Genomic DNA, 21325 nt, shown 5'->3' on the forward strand with positions numbered 1-21325 from the left:
CTCTGTGCTCGTGTTTTCCGTTCCGCTCTTTTTCCTGACCTCGGGAGCTGACACTCTATTTCACCAACTTACCATACCGAGACCGGCAGAGAGATAACTGGTAGGAGATCTGGGAAATCATCATCATTATTATTATAATAATAAGTATTATTATTATTATTATTATCATTGTACCCTGGGTATATCATCACACAGACTCACAGTCTGAGCCCAGGATTCATTAGCTGTGTATTATAAGATCAGCACACTATAAAGGGTTAATTCCCTGCCATATTCCCTTTATAATAGGACCAGGAATACCCTGTGTGGGATAAGGTGATTCCATCCATAAGGACTCATTCTGGGACAACATTCTAAAACTGGAAGTCACCATGGAAACCAGTATAATGTGCTGCTGGCAACATGTTTAGAACTTTACCCCAGACACAGCCCTCAATATATTCTATAATATTACCATTCCTACACACAGCCCTCAATGTATTCTATAATATTACCACTCCTACACACAGCCCTCAATGTATTCTATAATATTACCATTCCTACACACAGCCCTCAATGTATTCTAGAATATTACCATTCCTACACACAGCCCTCAATGTATTCTATAATATCACACAGCCCTCAATGTATTCTATAATATTACCATCCCTACACACAGCCCTCAATGTATTATATAATATTACCATTCCTACACGCAGCCCTCAATGTATTCTATAATATTACCATTCCTACACACAGCCCTCAATGTATCCTATAATATTACCATTCCTACACACAGCCCTCAATGTATTCTATAATATTACCATTCCCTACACACAGCCCTCAATGTATTCTATAATATCACACAGCCCTCAATGTATTCTATAATATTACCATCCCTACACACAGCCCTCAATGTATCCTATAATATTACCATTCCTACACGCAGCCCTCAATGTAGTCTATAATATTACCAGTCCTACATGCAGCCCCCAATGTATTCTATAATATTACCACTCCTACACGCAGTCCTCAATGTATTCTATAATATTGCCACTCTTACACGCAGCCCTCAATGTATCTTATAATATTACCACTCCTACACGTAGCCCTCAATGTATGCTATAATATTACCAGTCCTACACGCAGCCCTCAATGTATTCTATAATATTACCACTCCTGCACACAGCCCTCGATGTATTCTATAATATTACCATTCCTACACGCAGCCCTCAATGTACTCTATAATATTACCATTCCTACACGCAGCCCTCAATGTATCCTATAATATTACCATTCCTACACGCAGCCCTCAATGTATTCTATAATATTACCATACCTACACCCAGCCCTCAATGTATTCTATAATATCACCATTCCTACACACAGCCCTCAATGTATTCTATAATATTACCATTCCTACACACAGCCCTCACTGTATTCCATAATATTACCATTCCTACACACAGCCCTTAATGTATTCTATAATATTACCATCCCTACACGCAGCCCTCAATGTATTCTATAATATTACCATTCTACATGCAGCCCTCAATGTATTCTATAATATTACCATTCCTACACACAGCCCTCAATGTATTCTATAATATTACCATCCCTACACACAGCCCTCAATGTATTCTATAATATTACCATTCCTACACGCAGCCCTCAATGTATTCTATAATATTACCATTCCTACACACAGCCCTCAATGTATTCTATAATATTACTGTTCCTACATGCAGCCCTCAATGTATTCTATAATATTACCATTCCTACACACAGCCCTCAATGTATTCTATAATATTACCATTCCCTACACACAGCCCTCAATGTATTCTATAATATTACCATTCCTACACACAGCCCTCAATGTATTCTATAATATTACCATTCCTACACACAGCCCTCAATGTATTATATAATATTACCATTCCCTACACACAGCCCTCAATGTATTCTATAATATTACCATTCCTACACACAGCCCTCAATGTATTCTCTAATATTACCATTCCCTACACACAGCCCTCAATGTATTCTATAATATTACCATTCCTACACACAGCCCTCAATGTATTCTATAATATTACCATTCCTACACACAGCCCTCAATGTATTCTATAATATTACCATTCCTACACATAGCCCTCAATGTATTCTATAATATTACCATTCCTACACGCAGCCCTCAATGTATTCTATAATATTACCATTCCTACACACAGCCCTCAATGTATTCTCTAATATTACCTTTCCCTACACACAGCCCTCAATGTATTCTATAATATTACCATTCTTACACACAGCCCTCAATGTATTCTATAATATTACTATTCCTACACACAGCCCTCAATGTATTCTATAATATTACCATTCCTACACACAGCCCTCAATGTATTCTATAATATTACCATTCTTACACACAGCCCTCAATGTATTCTATAATATTACTATTCCTACACACAGCCCTCAATGTATTCTATAATATTACTATTCCTACACACAGCCCTCAATGTATTCTATAATATTACCACTCCTACACACAGCCCTCAATGTATTCTATAATATTACCATTCCCTACACAGAGCCCTCAATGTATTCTATAATATTACCATTCCTACACACAGCCCTCAATGTATTCTATAATATTACCATTCCTACACACAGCCCTCAATGTATTCTCTAATATTACCTTTCCCTACACACAGCCCTCAATGTATTCTATAATATTACCATTCTTACACACAGCCCTCAATGTATTCTATAATATTACTATTCCTACACACAGCCCTCAATGTATTCTATAATATTACCATTCCTACACACAGCCCTCAATGTATTCTATAATGTTACCATTCCTACACACAGCCCTCAATGTATTCTATAATATCACCATTCCCTACACACAGCCCTCAATGTATTCTATAATATAACCATTCCTACACATAGCCCTCAATGTATTCTATAATATTACCATTCCTACACGCAGCCCTCAATGTATTCTATAATATTACCATTCCTACACGCAGCTTTCAATGTATTCTATAATATTACCATTCCTACACACAGCCCTCAATGTATTCTATAATATTACCATTCCTACACACAGCCCTCAATGTATTCTATAAATTACCATTCCTAAACACAGCCCTCAATGTATTCTATAATATTACCATTCCTACACACAGCCCTCAATGTACTCTATAATATTACCATTCCTACACACAGCCCTCAATGTATTCTATAATATTACAATTCCTACACACAGCCCTTAATGTATTCTATAATATTACCATTCCTACACGCAGCCCTCAATGTATTCTATAATATTACCATTCCTACACGCAGCCCTCAATGTATTCTATAATATTACCATTCCTACACACAGCCCTCAATGTATTCTATAAATTACCACTCCTACACGCAGCCCTCAATGTATGCTATAATATTACCAGTCCTGCACGCAGCACTCAATGTATTCTATAATATTACCATTCCTACACACAGCCCTTAATGTATTCTATAATATTACCATTCCTACACGCAGCCCTCAAAGTATTCTATAATATTACCATTCCCTACACACAGCCCTCAATGTATTCTATAATATTACCATTCCCTACACACAGCCCTCAATGTATTCTATAATATTACCATTCCCTACACACAGCCCTCAATGTATTCTATAATATTACCATTCCTTTACACAGCCCTCAATGTATTCTATAATATTACCATTCCTACACACAGCCCTCAATGTATTCTATAATATTACCATTCCCTACACACAGCCCTCAATGTATTCTATAATATTACCATTCCTACACACAGCCCTCAATGTATTCTATAATATTACCATTCCTACACACAGCCCTCAATGTATTCTATAATATTACCATTCCCTACACACAGCCCTCAATGTATTCTATAATATTACCATTCCCTACACACAGCCCTCAATGTATTCTATAATATTACCATTCCCTACACACAGCCCTCAATGTATTCTATAATATCACCATTCCTACACACAGCCCTCAATGTATTCTATAATATTACCATTCCTACACACAGCCCTCAATGTATTCTATAATATTACCATTCCTACACACAGCCCTCAATGTATGCTATAATATCACCATTCCCTACACACAGCCCTCAATGTATTCTATAATATTACAATTCCTACACACATCCCTCAATGTATTCTATAATATTACCATTCCTACATACAGCCCTCCATGTATTCTATAATATTACCATTCCTACACGCAGCCCTCAATGTATTCTATAATATTACCATTCCCTACACACAGCCCTCAATGTATTCTATAATATTACCATTCCTACACGCAGCCCTCAATGTATTCTATAATATTACCATCCCTACACGCAGACCTCAATGTATTCTATAATATTACCATTCCTACACACAGCCCTCAATGTATTCTATAATATTACCATTCCCTACACACAGCCCTCAATGTATTCTATAATATTACCATTCCTACACGCAGCCCTCAATGTATTCTATAATATTACCATCCCTACACGCAGACCTCAATGTATTCTATAATATTACCATTCCTACACACAGCCCTCAATGTATTCTATAATATTACCATTCCTACACGCAGCCCTCAATGTATTCTATAATATTACCATTCCTACCGACATCTCTCAATGTATTCTATAATATTACCATTCCTACATACAGCCCTCAATGTATTCTATAATATTACCATTCCTACACGCAGCCCTCAATGTATTCTATAATATTACCATTCCCTACACACAGCCCTCAATGTATTATATAATATTAGTATTCCTACACATAGCCCTCAATGTATTCTATAATATTACCATTCCTACACACAGCCCTCAATGTATGCTATAATATCACCATTCCCTACACACAGCCCTCAATGTATTCTATAATATTACCATTCCTACACACAGCCCTCAATGTATTCTATAATATTACCATTCCTACACACAGCCCTCAATGTATGCTATAATATCACCATTCCCTACACACAGCCCTCAATGTATTCTATAATATTACCATTCCTACACAAATCCCTCAATGTATTCTATAATATTACCATTCCTACATACAGCCCTCAATGTATTCTATAATATTACCATTCCTACACGCAGCCCTCAATGTATTCTATAATATTACCATTCCCTACACACAGCCCTCAATGTATTCTATAATATTAGTATTCCTACACACAGCCCTCAATGTATTCTATAATATTACCGTTCCTACACGCAGCCCTCAATGTATTCTATAATATTACCATCCCTACACGCAGACCTCAATGTATTCTATAATATTACCATTCCTACACACAGCCCTCAATGTATTCTATAATATTACCATTCCTACACGCAGCCCTCAATGTATTCTATAATATTACCATTCCTACACACATCCCTCAATGTATTCTATAATATTACCATTCCTACATACAGCCCTCAATGTATTCTATAATATTACCATTCCTACACGCAGCCCTCAATGTATTCTATAATATTACCATTCCCTACACACAGCCCTCAATGTATTCTATAATATTAGTATTCCTACACATAGCCCTCAATGTATTCTATAATATTACCATTCCCTACACACAGCCCTTAATGTATTCTATAATATTACCATTCCTACACACAGCCCTTAATGTATTCTATAATATTACCATTCCTAGACACAGCCCTCAATGTATTCTATAATATTACCATTCCTACACACAGCCCTCAATGTATTATATAATATTACCATTCCTACACACAGCCCTCAATGTATTATATAATATTACCATTCCTACACACAGCCCTCAATGTATTCTATAATATTAGTATTCCTACACATAGCCCTCAATGTATTCTATAATATTACCATTCCCTACACACAGCCCTTAATGTATTCTATAATATTACCATTCCTACACACAGCCCTTAATGTATTCTATAATATTACCATTCCTAGACACAGCCCTCAATGTATTCTATAATATTACCATTCCTACACACAGCCCTCAATGTATTATATAATATTACCATTCCTACACACAGCCCTCAATGTATTATATAATATTACCATTCCTACACACAGCCCTCAATGTATTCTATAATATTACCATTCCTACACACAGCCCTCAATGTATTCTATAATATTACCATTCCTACACACAGCCCTCAATGTATTATATAATATTACCATTCCTACACACAGCACTCAATGTATTCTATAATATTACCATTCCTACACACAGCCCTCAATGTATTCTATAATATTACTATTCCTACACATAGCCCTCAATGTATTCTATAATATTACCATTACCTACACACAGCCCTACTACAGTATTCTACAAACACCTACTAGTATTATTTATAAGGATTATTGCCAGATAATTTTCACCCAAAAGATGTGGGTTTACTTTTATCTACATATTTTCATCTTAGAATGTCTGTGCCTTAACAATCTTGAAATCAATGTTTCACCTTTGTCAGATTATAGATTTTCTGAGATGGGTTATACATAAGCCTGGAAGGTGATGACTACAGTTAAAGTAGCGTTTCCCAAACCAGTCCCCAACAGTCTAGGTTGTATCAGTATCTCCATTGGAACATAACAGGATTGTTGGTGGGCCATGAGGACTGGTTTGTGAAACAGTGGGTTAAAGGATTGGGAGGTGTGGAAGATGAAAAAGGCTTGTATAGGCTTGTTGTCTGTGCTAGTCTCAAGGGCACAAAATTGTATCAAGCTTTGGACATTTCCTGATAGTATACTGGGGGCACAGAGATGGGTCTCTAATGAGGAGGTGCTCCCTTTGAGGCATATATGTGAGCTGTTTATAATATTGCTTATGAGGTCAACAGTTACAACATGTCCGTAAGTCCTATACTGGTATCAGGATTGGGTACCAGCTGGCATTTGGAATGCTGGATGACCGTTTTACCCCTTTTATTAGGGAATAAACCTTTCTATTTCAGCATGGATTCCAATGCATTTTACATATATTGATTTGGTCATGGAGTAAGTATTGCTGATAATAATCAATACAGGAACTTGGATCAGTTGTGGCAGTGTGTTTGTCCTTTTCATGTCTGATATTTCATGTCTGGTGGTATTGTAGGTCTTGGCGATATTTGTAGTTTCCCCAAAATTGAGTAAATTGTTACATGTCCTCTCCTCAGGCGCTCTGGATGGAAGCCCGCTAAAGAATGTTCCGGAAGGGAAAGAAAAGGCACAGCAGCAGCAGCTCCCAGAGCAGTGAAATAAGCACAAAGAGTAAGGTTTGTATCCTGAGGCCGCGGCTCCATTTTGAAGCAATAAATCAGTTGGCAGATGCAAAAAAAGAGCTGGTTAGTAAATAGCGCACTCTGTCTAATAAAACGAGTGGCTATTTTCATTTCATGCTCACGGAAAATGAGTGAGCTATTCTTTGTTATCACATATATATGGCAAAGCAAAATGTATCTTCCTTGATATTTTCTACATTTACACTATCTTTTATTCATAGTTTTTCAATTGTATTCTACATTTTAAAAGTTTTTATCATCAACCTCAGCCACCGCTTTTAATTATATTAATTTTGTTTGTGTGTTTTCACACATTTCATTTTCATGGGGAATGTCACAGATTGTGTCCCATTATTCTAAAGATCCCCATATTTTACAATAACCCACATTTATATCCTTGCCACCACGCATGTCAGGGACTTGTAGAGTCAGATAACTGACATGCCTTCATTTTGACATTACTCTTTGCTTGCTTCCCAGAGATGCTATTTAGTTTAGTGACATCATTTGAGTCACTATACTGATCAGCGTAAAAATAAATGAAGCCGCACTGTTATATACAGACCTAGGGCATGCAAACCCAATACAGTCATTGAAGAACTAAATATGGTTCAGGCACTCTAGGTCTATCTTCAAGCAGTTTTATTTGACCAAGAAAGGCAAATATGGTTCTGGATTGTTCTTTGTTGACTATACTGAGCAGCATCACACTTTGACACTATTCCTAAGATTAGCTTATTCTAGGAAAAAACCTAACCCTAACTATAGCTAACACCAAAATTTTCTAACGCTCACACTGGCTAACCTTACACTAACCACCTAGCTTTACTTCAATGCTACAAACCAGCCCTCTCTCTAACACTAAACCAAAACGTAAACCTAATTCTAACACAGAGAGATCACTTAACGCAGAGTGATTCCCATTGTGAGTGCTCTATACTGTGCAAAGCACTTCACTTGTTATCATCAGAGAGCCATGCAGCGAGACCCATATGGGATCTTTTCAAACTGTGAGTTCTCCTTCTCTCAGACAGTCACTGTGGCTGTGTACGATGGTTAACAGTCAGTATGGTGGTTACTAAAAAAACCAAACTGGTTAGTAGTACGGTACTTTGTCAGTTGCATTGGGGGCACAGCATGTATTGCCTATGTTGACATTTTACATGTTTTATTTCATTTTAGTCTGTAGATTCCAGCCTTGGGGGACTTTCAAGATCAAGCACCGTGGCTAGCCTAGACACAGACTCTGCCAAAAGCTTTGGTAAGGACCTTCTCATACTACCCTGATCAGTATCCAAATGGTTTCATCCCTTGAATACTGGAAATTCTGGAGCACAATGTGTGTCAGGGGCAATCTACTATAAATGAGACCGAGCATTGGGTAAAAATGAGCACCATGGATATCCCATTAAAGAGGAATCGTTTGCATGACCATGCACGAGAAACCAACAATCTCACCGATACAGTGTGGCCTCTCCCAGACATTATCCAACATCTGTTGTACATCCAGGCATGAGTATTGGATTACCTATCACTTCTGGGAGAACCTTCTAAAAGGATCCAAATATTCCAAGGTGTTAGCATCTTCACAAAGTTCTTGTATTGTTGCCAGAGACACGGATTTCATGTTTCAAAGTGATTTATAAACAAGGACACGTTTGTTTTAGAAATAAAAAAATAGAATTACTGCGTAACTTTCTAAAAAAATTATTTTTCTCTTTATTGTTGAAAAAAGCAGCACCTATTTTTCCTTTTGAATTAGTGTATTCTTTTCATTTATCAGATTAGTGTATTTTTTTCATGTTGTATAAATAAATAAGAGCGCCTTTAGAATAAAAACCAAATAAGTGTAAACACACCAGATTGGCCATACCAAGTTCCTGTTTTGTTGTGTGTACTGTGCCTTTAAGATCTTACTGTCGGCTTTGCTGATCTCACTGTATGATGTGACTAGAACACAGGAAGCAACCATCCGTTTCTAGACCACTAGCAGAGTGCGGTGCAGAGCTAATACTAGATTATCGGAGTATCACCAACATGCAAGTAAAGCAAGCTGCAAAGGACAAGGCATTGTCTTTGCAGAAGAGAGGTACAGGAGGGTGATTAGCCAGTGATGGCTACTGCCCATGTGTAATAAATTTACTTTGTATTTTATTTCACTCCAAGTATGTGTGTTAATATAACCCTTTTCTGTTTGATGTTTGCAGGGCAAGGCACTGGGAATTCTGAAGCAAGTTCTGAGTTTAAGGTGAAATACGTGGGGTCTATTGAAAGACTGAAGCCCGATGACTGCAAAACTCTGCAAGGACCATTGGATCTGATCAATTATATCGATGTAGCACAGGTACTAGGCATGCAGACAGTGTAACAGTAACCCCAACTACTGTGGAATGTTATGTAAAGAGGATCGTTGGGATGTGCTACTATGGAGTTAAGTCTAGAATCTCTGGACGTCAGGGGTTAATTCTTGTAACTGATTAATAATGCACAAGTCGAAAAAACATGTGTTGTGCAAACAATAGTGAATCCATGGCTTCAGTTTAAAGAGGAACTGTAAAATCTGCATACGGCTGCTGAATGTTTCTGGTGTATGTGTGCTACCATTTTTTGAATCATAATGGAACTTTTTTTTATTCTAACTTGATTTGAAAAAAAATTTGTAAACGATTTTCAAATGATAACAATCTGTTATAAAAACTTTCCGAATTACTTATCCGCACCTGAAAGTTCGTGGGAATGTTTCTCGATAAATAATTTGAAATGTTTTACTAACAGATCGCGATCATTTCAAAAGCTAATTTCAAGGCCTAAATGTTGGCTATGGTTTGCACTTTTTTCACTCACCACGAACCCCAGTAAGTGTTGACTGGGTTGAGGGAATTCAGATCTGCTACTCTGGAGAAATTAAAATTCTGCTTTAATGTTTGATTATTCACATTAAACAAAAGATTTCCCCTCTTCCTGCAAGTCTTTTAAACTTGGGGAGAGGGGTCAGCAGGACTTGATTTTGAGATTCTGTTCAAGACATTTGTCTATGATGGTAAATGAATGATGGTAGATTGGTAGATTAAAGCTGATTTTCCATCATAGTACATGTGTTACAGGTGTTACAGGTGTGAAAGCGTTGCATAGTTTGGACAGAGCTTGTGTATAGCTTGGGTTTGACAAGTTAGTGGGGTGCCATGGAGATGTTTCCTTTTGTATTTGTTATAAATGTAAATATGATGTAATTGTAACTTTTCTATTGTAGCAAGATGGGAAATTGCCTTATGTGCCTCCGGAGGAGGAATTTAACATGGTCGTCTCAAAATACGGGATCAAAGTGGTAACATCAGATCAGTATGTAAGTAACATTTTGTATTCTCATAAATAAACAGCAGGATGCAATTAAAACTGTCCTACACAATGCAGGAACGCTCATACATTAAAGGAACACTATAGTGTCTGGAACACAAATATGTATTCATGACATTATAGTGCTGGAGTCAGTGTTTAGGTGTCTTTCCCCTCCCCCCCCCTCTCCGTGGAGATTAAAAATGTGAAACCTACCTCTTCTTCTACGCCACACCGGTCACACTGCGACTGGCCTCGCCTCCATGGCTGAGATCATCAACCTTGATGATCTCAGCTAATCCAATGCTTTCCCATAGCAGCGCTGAACCAGTCAGCATCTCCTCTTATGGGGCATGTTCAGCAGGGATACTGAATGCCAGTTCTGCACACTATGCAGCACTGACCCAGGAAGGATCTCTAATGGTCATCTGAGTGACTGCCACTAGAGGTGTTACTTTTCAGAGAAAAGGCAGTGTTTACTGCGGTGGTTCTGGTGACTATAGTGTTTCTTTTAAATCGGGTTATTCACTAAACTTCAAACTGTAGCCAACAAAAATTCCACTGGCATAATTTAGGCTAAATTAGCGAACTTTGAGAAAATATTTAACACCTCTGTAGCTTTACTATTTCAATTTAATCTTTGCCATTTGGATTTTCATTAACTACAATCTGGCATTTAGTGAACAACCTTGGATATCTGTTCATCATATTACATGATGTAAAACTAAACTAAATGATACCGCAACACTTGTTGAATAAATTAGTTCGTTTGGGAAGGTTGAATAAATTAGTTAGTTTGTAGTAATCCTCTAACAAAGAAAAAACAGTTAGAAAATTAATAATCTTTATTGCGTTACCTTAAAAGCAGGGATCAAATGAAAAGAGTGCCTTGTGTGTTTCAGGCTGTATCACCGTTATACATAGGATGTATTTTATCTTAGCTAATATCACGATCAGATACATTTAAAAAAAAACTATTATATTCTCTTCATCTCCAGGATCTCGTCTTTGTCGATCTGGTCTTCTTCTGTTTGTCTTTTTAGTCTTTTCTCTTTAATTGGAGACCAATTAGAATCCCTTCTTTTTTCCAAACTCATTTTGGAGATATCCTGGTCTCCCCTTTCTGTCCTAAAAATCCCCTAGAAAAAGATAATCCTTTAAAAAGATGATTTAAAAACATATTTTTTTTTTTACCCCTTTTCATTGTGTTTCTTATCGAATTCTTGGCAGTTACTCTAGTTATCTGAGAAGAGGACCGGGTTCAGGGTGCTGTCTACACCTTGCAATGATGCAAAGGTTTTATGCTGCTTAGAGAAACCTTTTAATCATTGATGATACCCGATTATCTGAGCTGTAATTTTCCCTCACATCTGGCTTTGCAACAGAATCTGATTTAGTGCGGTCTCCTTTATTTCTGAAAATTGTAATGCAATACATTTCTAGATCCCTTGCTTTATTTTTGTACATTAGAATTTACACCACTTTTATGCAAAATAGTATGTGCATGATTTGTTGGTGATTCTGTTGCTTTTAAAGCCAAAATGGTCTGGACTAATTCTGCACTTCGTAGTCCTTTTCTTCAGTCCTCGACCTTTTAGCATTCATCCATCTGCAGAACGTTGGTACTGCCATCCAAATACAGTGGCACAACGCTATTCTTTATAGTTGCCATAATCCCTTCCATTTTGTTTCTTTTTCTTATTGTTTGTTGTATATTTTACACTTTACATTATGTTTCATATTTAACTTTTTTGGGAGGTAGTTTTGCCTTATTTCCTATATTATCTTCTAGTAGATAAAATGAATAAGCAGTAATAAAAACCAAAAAAGCCTATCAATCATAATGTACGAGTATGCTCAACAAAATACTATGGGGGCCGGAGCCTAGCATCCAAACCGAGCGGACGTGCCAGGTCCAAGCTCCTGCACAAAACACACGTTTTTGGGGCTAAATACCTCCACTACCTGGAGCAAATCCGCTCAGGAGAGGCATAGCTGTATCGGGGAAGCCCAGGCACATCTTCAGATATCCAAACTACTAGCCTGACAACCCGGGAACCCGCTCTGCGGTCACCGAGGCCTGCGGCACGGAGAGAGACGGCCGCTCTCCTATCTCCCACCCTGCTGCAAAAGCACCTTAACCCTCGAATCTCCTAACCCCCAACCCCCCTGGACCGGTGGGGGACATCCCGATCCTCGCTGTGAGCCCGGAGTGACACATCTGTACCAACAGCCACAACACAGAAGAACTCCAGGGCCGGCGACAAACGAGGCACGCACAAGATGGCGGCTCAATTCCCACCATGACCCACCATTATGCATTGCACGAGGACGTCCAGTATGTTGAAAACCTCCAAAGGAAAGCATTGAGTCCTTGCTTTCCTAAGGAGAAAGTCTAAAGCGCACACACAATGCAATGCATATTAGGTTCCTGGATTGCGCTGATGTCGACAGAGCCAGATCCAGCGCCGAGGCACATTGTGTGTTTAAAGGACCACTTTAGTGCAGGAAAACATACACGCCGGGCTCTTGGGGGTGGAAGGGGTTAAATTTACCTCTTTCGCCAGTGCCGGGCAGGGGACTCTCCTCCTCCTCGGCTGAATGCGCATGTGCGGCATGAGCCGCGCGCGCATTCAGTCAGTCCATTTTCCTATGGACGCTGGCGTCTTCTCACTGTGAAAATCACAGTGAGAATCGCGGAAGTGCCTCTAGCGGCTGTCAATGAGACAGCCACTAGAGGCTGGATTAACCCTATTATAAACATAGGGGTAAACCTAGCTGGACCTGGCACCCAGACCACTTCATTAAGCTGCAGTGGTCTGGGTGCCTATAGTGGCCCTTTAAAGGTATTTTTTAACCGTTTACATGGCTGGGGGGGTGCGCAGGACAGAGGGACACTATAATGTTAGGAATACAGCTTTGTGTTCCTTTAAGCTCCTGGATTATTTGTGTCATATAAATGTTGGACTGTTCTAAGAACCAACTTTGATGGTTTAACCATTGTGATCCTGTGTTATCATATTGAAAGCTCAGAAACTCTAGTTACTCCACCAAACTTGCTTTCCAAGTATTCATAAATGTATTTGATTAATAGAAATAAAATGTTAAAAATAAATGAGCACTTACTATGTATTATTTTCCATTTCAGGATGTTTTGCACAGACATGCACTTTATCTTATTGTCAGCATGGTGTGTTATGACGATGGGCTGGTGGCTGGAAGGAGTTTGTTGGCGTTAAAGACCAAAGATCCAACTGATGATCAATACAGTCTGTGGGTGTATCAGTGTAACAATGTGGTGAGTCTATTTACAAGCTCTAAATACCTCATATGCTCTTGTTGCGTGTACACATTTTCTTTATTATTATTTTTTTGCACATTGCCAGAGAATGACAGCCTCCTTTCTCCTTCAAAACCATAAAGAAAACTTAAATTGTCATAGTATTCCTACAGTCATTTGACTGTACTTACTGTATGTGGGCATTGCACTGAAATGCAGACATTCTAGTAATGTCTTCAAGGATCCTTACAAGTACCTGCAAGAAAGCCATTTTTATTTATCTATTTCTATTACACCTACCATGTGTAACAGGAGAGATATTTTATTTTTGCCTTTAGCCTAACATTTCAGGCCCATTGTGAAGTATTTCACGATGAAGGCTACTATACATTATCTAAAGCGTTTCTCCTCCAGTGTTTCTTTTGTTACAAAATTACAAGAATAACATTTACATTATGAATTTTTAGATTAACAATAATAATACACCATTTCTATAATTTATAATCTTACCTACAAACATTCCTAATAACATTCATACTGCTACATACTTCATTCAGACAGTCGCGGGGGGAGGAGGATTATGTCCTATACCCTATTCTTTATTGCTTACTTCCCATTATAGTAAACTTTTTACGGATAGCCAACTCCATTAGCAAAATGTTTGCCATTTGTCCCAATTTTTTTTTAAAAAGACTCCCTCGAATGTTCATTAAGTGATATCCTTTCTCCATTGAACATTGAGAGTTGATGTGATTTTTTTTTTTTTTTTTTTATCTCAATTTCCAATTTCTCACTAGACACATTTTTATTGCCAACAAAATATGAATCATTAAATAAGACATAGATTTCTCGCATTGGGAGGTCTAAATGGAAAAGAAAGAGATGTGGGGTCAAAGGAATCTCTTTTACCAAAATGTTATCAAGTCTTCTGAGGTTTGCTTTTAAAGTATCTAGTCCTGATCTCTATATATTTTGTGTAATTTTGTAGGACCCATATACCACCTATATAATACTTAATAAAGCTTGATCAAGTTCACACAATGTGTAATTTGTTTAACCCTCTTTAACCCCTTTAAGGACCAAACTTCTGGAATAAAAGGGAATCAGTACATGTCACACGTGTCATGTGTCCTTAAGGGGTTAAACTCTGTTTCCAGGATTGAATATCAAATGATTTTTTAAGATCCAGTTCCCATTTTATTATTGGAGATTATTTGATAAAAGTTTCAGAAATACAGAGGAACTTGAGTGAGTGAGATATTTTCTTCAAAGGGTTGTGATTATCTAAAAAGTCAGTAGGGTCATTATGTTCAGTAATTTGTTTTGTATCAAAGTAGTTTTTGACTCTCAAATATAACACTTCACTTGAAGCAAGAGAATAGTTAGATTGCAATATCTGAAAGGGAATTAAATATCTGATATTCGATTGATCCCATAGCTCTTCCACCTCCTCAAATCCAGATATTTTCCATTGATTTATAATATATCTATGGGAAAGGAAAAAGCCAATCCATTAGTTACATTTTATTTTTTTCCTTATGGTTTTAATCGTGGTCCATGACGCTTTAGTAATTGAATTCTTTATAATTTTGCCTAGGGGACAACAGTTATTATTATTTTATTATTTATATGGCGCCAGCAAATTCCGTAGCGCTGTACAATGGATGGACTAACAGACACGTAATTGTAACCAGACAAACGGACGCACAACTATCCAGTGTTTCTATAAAGGTCGAATGAATACCTTAAAAATAATATTGTTCAAATGTTTGCCTGAACAGCAATTTGTTGCATAATTGTATTTTGACTTAAGATATGAAAGAGTATGGAAATGGAGAAGAGAGGCGGATGTAGCAGAAAAGAATGCCTAGGATACATTATACCTTAACTTTCCATATTATTCGGAAAATATTTCAATGTACAATTTCTTCTAAAGGTGTGAATTATTCTATGCATTCAGCAAAATTACAATATCTCATAAGGATGATATACAACACATCTTAATTCCATGTTTCATATTTTTATGCGATTTTCTTTAGAAATGGCATTTCACAGCATATACTTGTATAGAAATTGAGTTACAAATTGTAGTTTTGGTCATGGTACACCCTTCAATTAACCATTTCTTTGATGTAGGATCAGGCACAGGCCATCTGCAAGGTCCTGTCCACGGCATTTGATGCAGTGTTAGCTGAGAAAGCAAGAGCTCCAATGGAATAGAACTCTCTATGCAACGATATCCTCAGATGTGCCTTAGCAAAGGGGGGATCTAACCATCGCAAGCCTTTATTGGACCTAACCATGCAAAATCTGTTTCCTAAATCCTGGACTGTTGCTGTGGATTGAGGACTGGATTGGGAACAACTGACCAAATATATTGGACACAGATAGACTCGGTGGACAAATACTTCTGTGCATCCTTGTATTTTACTGTGTGTGTATATCTCTTATATGCATAGTTTTATCCTTAAAGGAACACTATAGCGTTAGGAATACATATATATATATATGTCACCTAGAGGTGACTAGGGCCCTGTTCCGGGGCGAATAAATGGTAAATCAACCATTTATTTGCTTACCTTAATCCAGCACCAGGCTCCCTCGGCACTGGTGACCTCTCTGAAAGTGGTATGTTTTAAGCTGCAGGGTTAAAACTAGGGGCGCCTGGCACCCAGACCACTTCATTGAGCTGAAGTGGTCCTTAAATAATTGTTGCTGAAATTATCACTTCAGCATTTCTAATAATGCCTATGCACAGGATTTCTGTAATATAAATTGATAAGTGCTGGTTAGTTGAAATGGCCATAGCTTCATTGTTTTGTTCCTCCAAACCTCTCTTGATGACATAAATGAAGTTATATATTTTTGGTATTTTGACAGGTACTGTAAAACCAGATATTACAATTTACTAAGCGTTCGTGTAGTTTTATTGTTTGAACCAATGAACCTTATTTTTAAAGCACGGTTACTTGATGCTGATATATTTTATTACGTGCATGTTTCATATATTGTGCTCTAGGGGCTTTAGAATCCTATATAATGCAATTCTTTTTATTTATGATGCATTTGGCTACTCAATACTGCATCCTTGTCTAGGTAGAGTCATTGGCTATTTTAGCCAAGGTCTATGTAGTCAGACTAGTCTGGTCTCCATCCTTGCTGTATGGAGCTGCCAAAAAATAAGTAGGATATTCCTTATTGATAGAAAATCTTTTGGGACCAGATTGTGATTGTGTAAAGAAATAATAGTTAAACCTGTACTGTTATGAGTCTGAATACCGGGTTTGCTCAGCCTTAAAGGTACATTTCTTAACCAGTGTGAACTTGACGATTGGCCAGATCCAATACCCATGGTCCTTCACACGGGTATAATTACGCTGAAAGAATTACCACAATGTCTGGAGCTCAAACCTTCACAAAGTACAAGCAGTAGCATTATTTAATATAAACATATCTCTCCGTAGTGAAGCATTGGGAGTCATTTTTTGCCATATGTTACCAATGGTACTTTTTCAATATTTATACTTGTATATCTGATTACATATATTTTTTAAAAGTAAAACGGAATCCGATTTCCTTTTACCTCTCCTCATATAATTCTATGTATTGCTAAATTATTGTAAATCTCATTCAGCTGGATTTTGTTGAATAAAGTGCTGGATTTTTATAACCTGGTCATTCGCTTTTTGTACACATTCATCGGAAAATATACAGAATAAATTGTAGTTTTTAGTTTGCATGACAGACAAATTCTTTCCAGGGTAGGAGGTGATCCCACATAGACAGAGCTTGGAAAGAAAGTAGTTGGGAACAGGTGTGTTAAAACTCCCCCAATAATTATTTTGGAGCTTGCAGTTAGTCGTCTTAATTATCAGACCGTTCGTAACAATTACAAAATTTAAAACCACAATTCTAATGGCTGAAATAGATATGATTTTACAAGTTTTGTTGTGTAAAATTCCCAATTGTCCAAAGAACCTGGGTTGTTTTTCATATACAACCCCCAGATATTCCGAGGGGTAAGTATGTTTTGTATGTTATCTTTTCTTCTGTGAACACTTACACAGCGCTGCCCTCATACTAAGTGTTGGGAAGGTGGAAACACCAACCAGACTTTTAGCTGTGTTTTTTCAGTGTTTGACAAAACCGGTTGGAGATGTTTATTTCCATCTATTTGGATTTTATCACTTGGACTGGCACAATGTACTTTTGCACTTTACAATTACTTTTCAGGTTAGCACCGATCAACCATAGATTGCAGCTACAATACTTCAGCATCTGTTCCTGGACTGGATTTCTGACACGGAGCAGAATTTCAGCCTCTTTTGCCACTTAGGTGGCATTCATGTCTGTAAGTGCAATACATTGTCTGTCCTAGTGATTGGATCTGTACTGCTACACTAAGTGTGTTGTGTTTATGGTTTTTATTTTTATGGTGTGTTGAGCAAAAAATGGGTCTCAAGAGAATACTGAGAACGGGCAGCAGCTGAAATAGCCTGCCCTTCGGTGGGTCCCCGCTCAGTTCTTAAGCTGGTTTTTGCTCATCTTGTGCCATTACAGAGAGAACATCTCTGAAACATATCAGACTGGTCCCACCCATACGGGCAGTACAGATCCGAAATGCCAGCAAGTTCCCTCTGCACGAGAGACACAGCAACCCCAGACGATCGTTTCAGCCTTGTTAGGCATCATCAGTGAGGCATAGCTGATATCTCCCTAGACACCGTGAGCAAGGGGTCCACATCTGGATTATCCCTTTAAACTTGTGGAGAGCAAAAAATGGGTCGCAAGAGAATACTGAACGGGCAGCAGCTGAAATAGCCTGCACTTCGGTGGGTCCGTTCTCAAGCTGTTTTTTTGCTCATCTTGTGCCATTACAGAGAGAACATCTCTGAAACATATCAGACTGGTCCCACCCATACAGGCAGACCAGATCCGAAATGCCAGCAAGTTCCCTCTGCACGAGAGCCACAGCAACCCCAGACGTTCGTTTCAGCCTTGTTGGGCATCATTAGTGAGGCATAGCTGATATCTCCCTAGACACCGTGAGCAAGGGGTCCACGTCTGGATTATCCCTTTAAACTTGTGGAGAGCAAAAAATGGGTCGCAAGAAAATACTGAGAACGGGCAGCAGCTGAAATAGCCTGCCCTTCGGTGGGTCAGTTCTCAAGCTGTTTTTTGCTCATCTTGTGCCATTACAGAGAGAACATCTCTTGCAACCCATTTTTTGCTCTCCACAAGTTTAAAGGGATAATCCAGACGTGGACCCCTTGCTCACGGTGACTAGGGAGATATCAGCTATGCCTCACTGATGATGCCTAACAAGGCTGAAACGATTGTCTGGGGTTGCTGTGTCTCTCGTGCAGAGGGAGCTTGCTGGCATTTCGGATGTGGACTGCCCGTATGGGTGGGACCAGTCTGATATGTTTCAGAGATGTTCTCTCTGTAATGGCACAAGATGAGCAAAAACCAGCTTGAGTTCTGAGCGGGGACCCACCGAAGGGCAGGCTATTTCAGCTGCTGCCCGTTCTCAGTATTCTCTTGCGACCCATTTTTTGCTTTATGGTGTGTTACACTGTGTATCAACACTTTGTTGTTTTTATTACATCTCTTTGGACAATTGTACCGGAAAACCCCATTCCCGTTACCATGGTATAGTGTTTGATGTCAGTACAGTGCCACCACTACTTGTGTTTGTGGAAAATATATAATAAACTAGGAATAAAAACACCATTTCACTGAGCAGGCTCTAAAGCAAAAAAAAATCCCTTCTTTATTTTTTAACAGTTAAAATACATCATTAAACTCTCTAAATCACTAGAAAATTCAATATACACAGGTTTGGTCCCAGTAAGTACAAAATAAACACGTCTGATAACATACATGAGTATTGGATTACCCAGTCATTGCAGGAGTGTAACTTATTCCAGTGATAAATCTTCTTATATGCAACATTTATGGCGTGCCATCCTTTACAAACACAGGCTACACTTGGCATTAACAAGTATGTAACAAGATTCATAGCATACAGTGTATCACAGGTCACAGTTTGTGTTCTAAAAAGAAATGCCTTTACAACTCCAATCCAAAGAGGAAAACAGAACTACAATCAAAGCATCACAGGTGAACAAAACAATATTGTTAAACAGAATTACCAATTGTAAATTGAGGGCTGTGGTTTGCAACATACTGGCTATTCTGCCAGTCCTAGACTTAGTGGTTAATTGTAGGATATAATCAGAAATTATGTCCTTCCAGTGGCCTTGAGCTCTTTAAATGGCGGTCAATTAATATATTTAAAGAATGGAATATAAACGGTCTATCCTTGGTGATCAGGTGCAATAAATGTTGAACTACATATCTGTTAGGTGACAAAAATATCTGATTTAAACTAAAAGAAAGCACTTTTTTCATTGGCTATGTAAATATTGGTCTTTATTTTGGCCGATTACATGTGAATCCTCCTTATTAAAAAATATATCAGTTCCTTGGTTTCAAAATGCGGCAATACATACACCTGGCTAAATCGAAATGGCTCATATAGCGTGCATATATATACATAGATATGTATAGTCAACATCAACATTATGTTAGTGGACCGATTTTCCCTTCATTGTCAACAATGGTTCTGAAATTAAGAGACTATAGGCAAGACTCACAATGATTGGTATATTCTAATTGGTGTATCAGAGTTTTCAGCTACCATAGAATGTGGGCTTCTTAGAACAAGAAATCAAAAACATCTATAATATATATATATATATATATATATATATATATATATATATATATATATATATATATATATATATATATATATATATATATATATATATTGGTTGTTAAATTCTGTAATTAAAAAAAAGAACTTACCTAGTTCCACAGACGGCTGATTGTAATGTTCAGTGCATGTAAATTCAGTGTGTGCCTACACCTTAGACAGCATCACCCTGTGAACTGTCCCAGAATGCTTTGCTTTTGTGTCCAGAAAAAAAAATAATTACAGGAAGGTGTACAGTGAGGCGCAAGCACTCGCAGAACCTAGGACGCAACCGTTTAGGTCAGCTCTGAAATCACCAATAATATATACCAATATATTTTAGATCTAACTGAATACCTACTAATTTATATGCCTGCCAACATAAAATATAGATCAAATTATTACCTTTAATAATGTGATCCTGTCATGTTATGTTGACAAAATCCACGTGAAAAAACAAAAACTTTTTTTTTTTTTAAAGAAAATGCTGAAAATATCATTACGATTTGTATAGCCAATCATGTTGTACTAGTTGTAGCATCTTGTATCACTTAGATGTTGACTAGGCAAATCAGAAGTTGAGACCATATGTTGTATACCTCCCCAAAATAGGGTGAAGAAGTATAAAATACAGATGTCAAGATCTCTAT

At 37.7% G+C, this 21325-nt stretch overlaps 1 protein-coding gene across 3 annotated transcripts; it reads left to right on the forward strand.

Moving 5' to 3' along the window:
* Positions 1-7: 7 nt before the first annotated feature.
* On the forward strand, positions 8-17498 carry ITGB1BP1 (integrin subunit beta 1 binding protein 1). Of its 3 annotated transcripts, none has more exons than XM_063442169.1 (7): positions 8-100; positions 7198-7296; positions 8485-8563; positions 9510-9646; positions 10553-10645; positions 13784-13933; positions 16052-17498. In XM_063442169.1, exons 2-7 carry the CDS (start codon positions 7225-7227, stop codon positions 16133-16135), a joined length of 615 nt encoding a protein of 204 aa, XP_063298239.1. In that variant the 5' UTR covers positions 8-100; positions 7198-7224; the 3' UTR covers positions 16136-17498. The 3 variants fall into 3 exon arrangements, with proteins under 3 accessions (XP_063298239.1, XP_063298240.1, XP_063298241.1); XM_063442170.1 differs by having other exon boundaries at positions 21-144; XM_063442171.1 differs by lacking the exons at positions 8-100; positions 7198-7296; positions 8485-8563 and adding an exon at positions 9315-9391.
* The last annotated feature ends 3827 nt before the right edge of the window (positions 17499-21325 follow it).

Source organism: Pelobates fuscus, chromosome 2 (assembly GCF_036172605.1).
Source record: "Pelobates fuscus isolate aPelFus1 chromosome 2, aPelFus1.pri, whole genome shotgun sequence".
In the NCBI taxonomy this organism is placed as follows: Eukaryota; Metazoa; Chordata; class Amphibia; order Anura; family Pelobatidae; genus Pelobates; species Pelobates fuscus.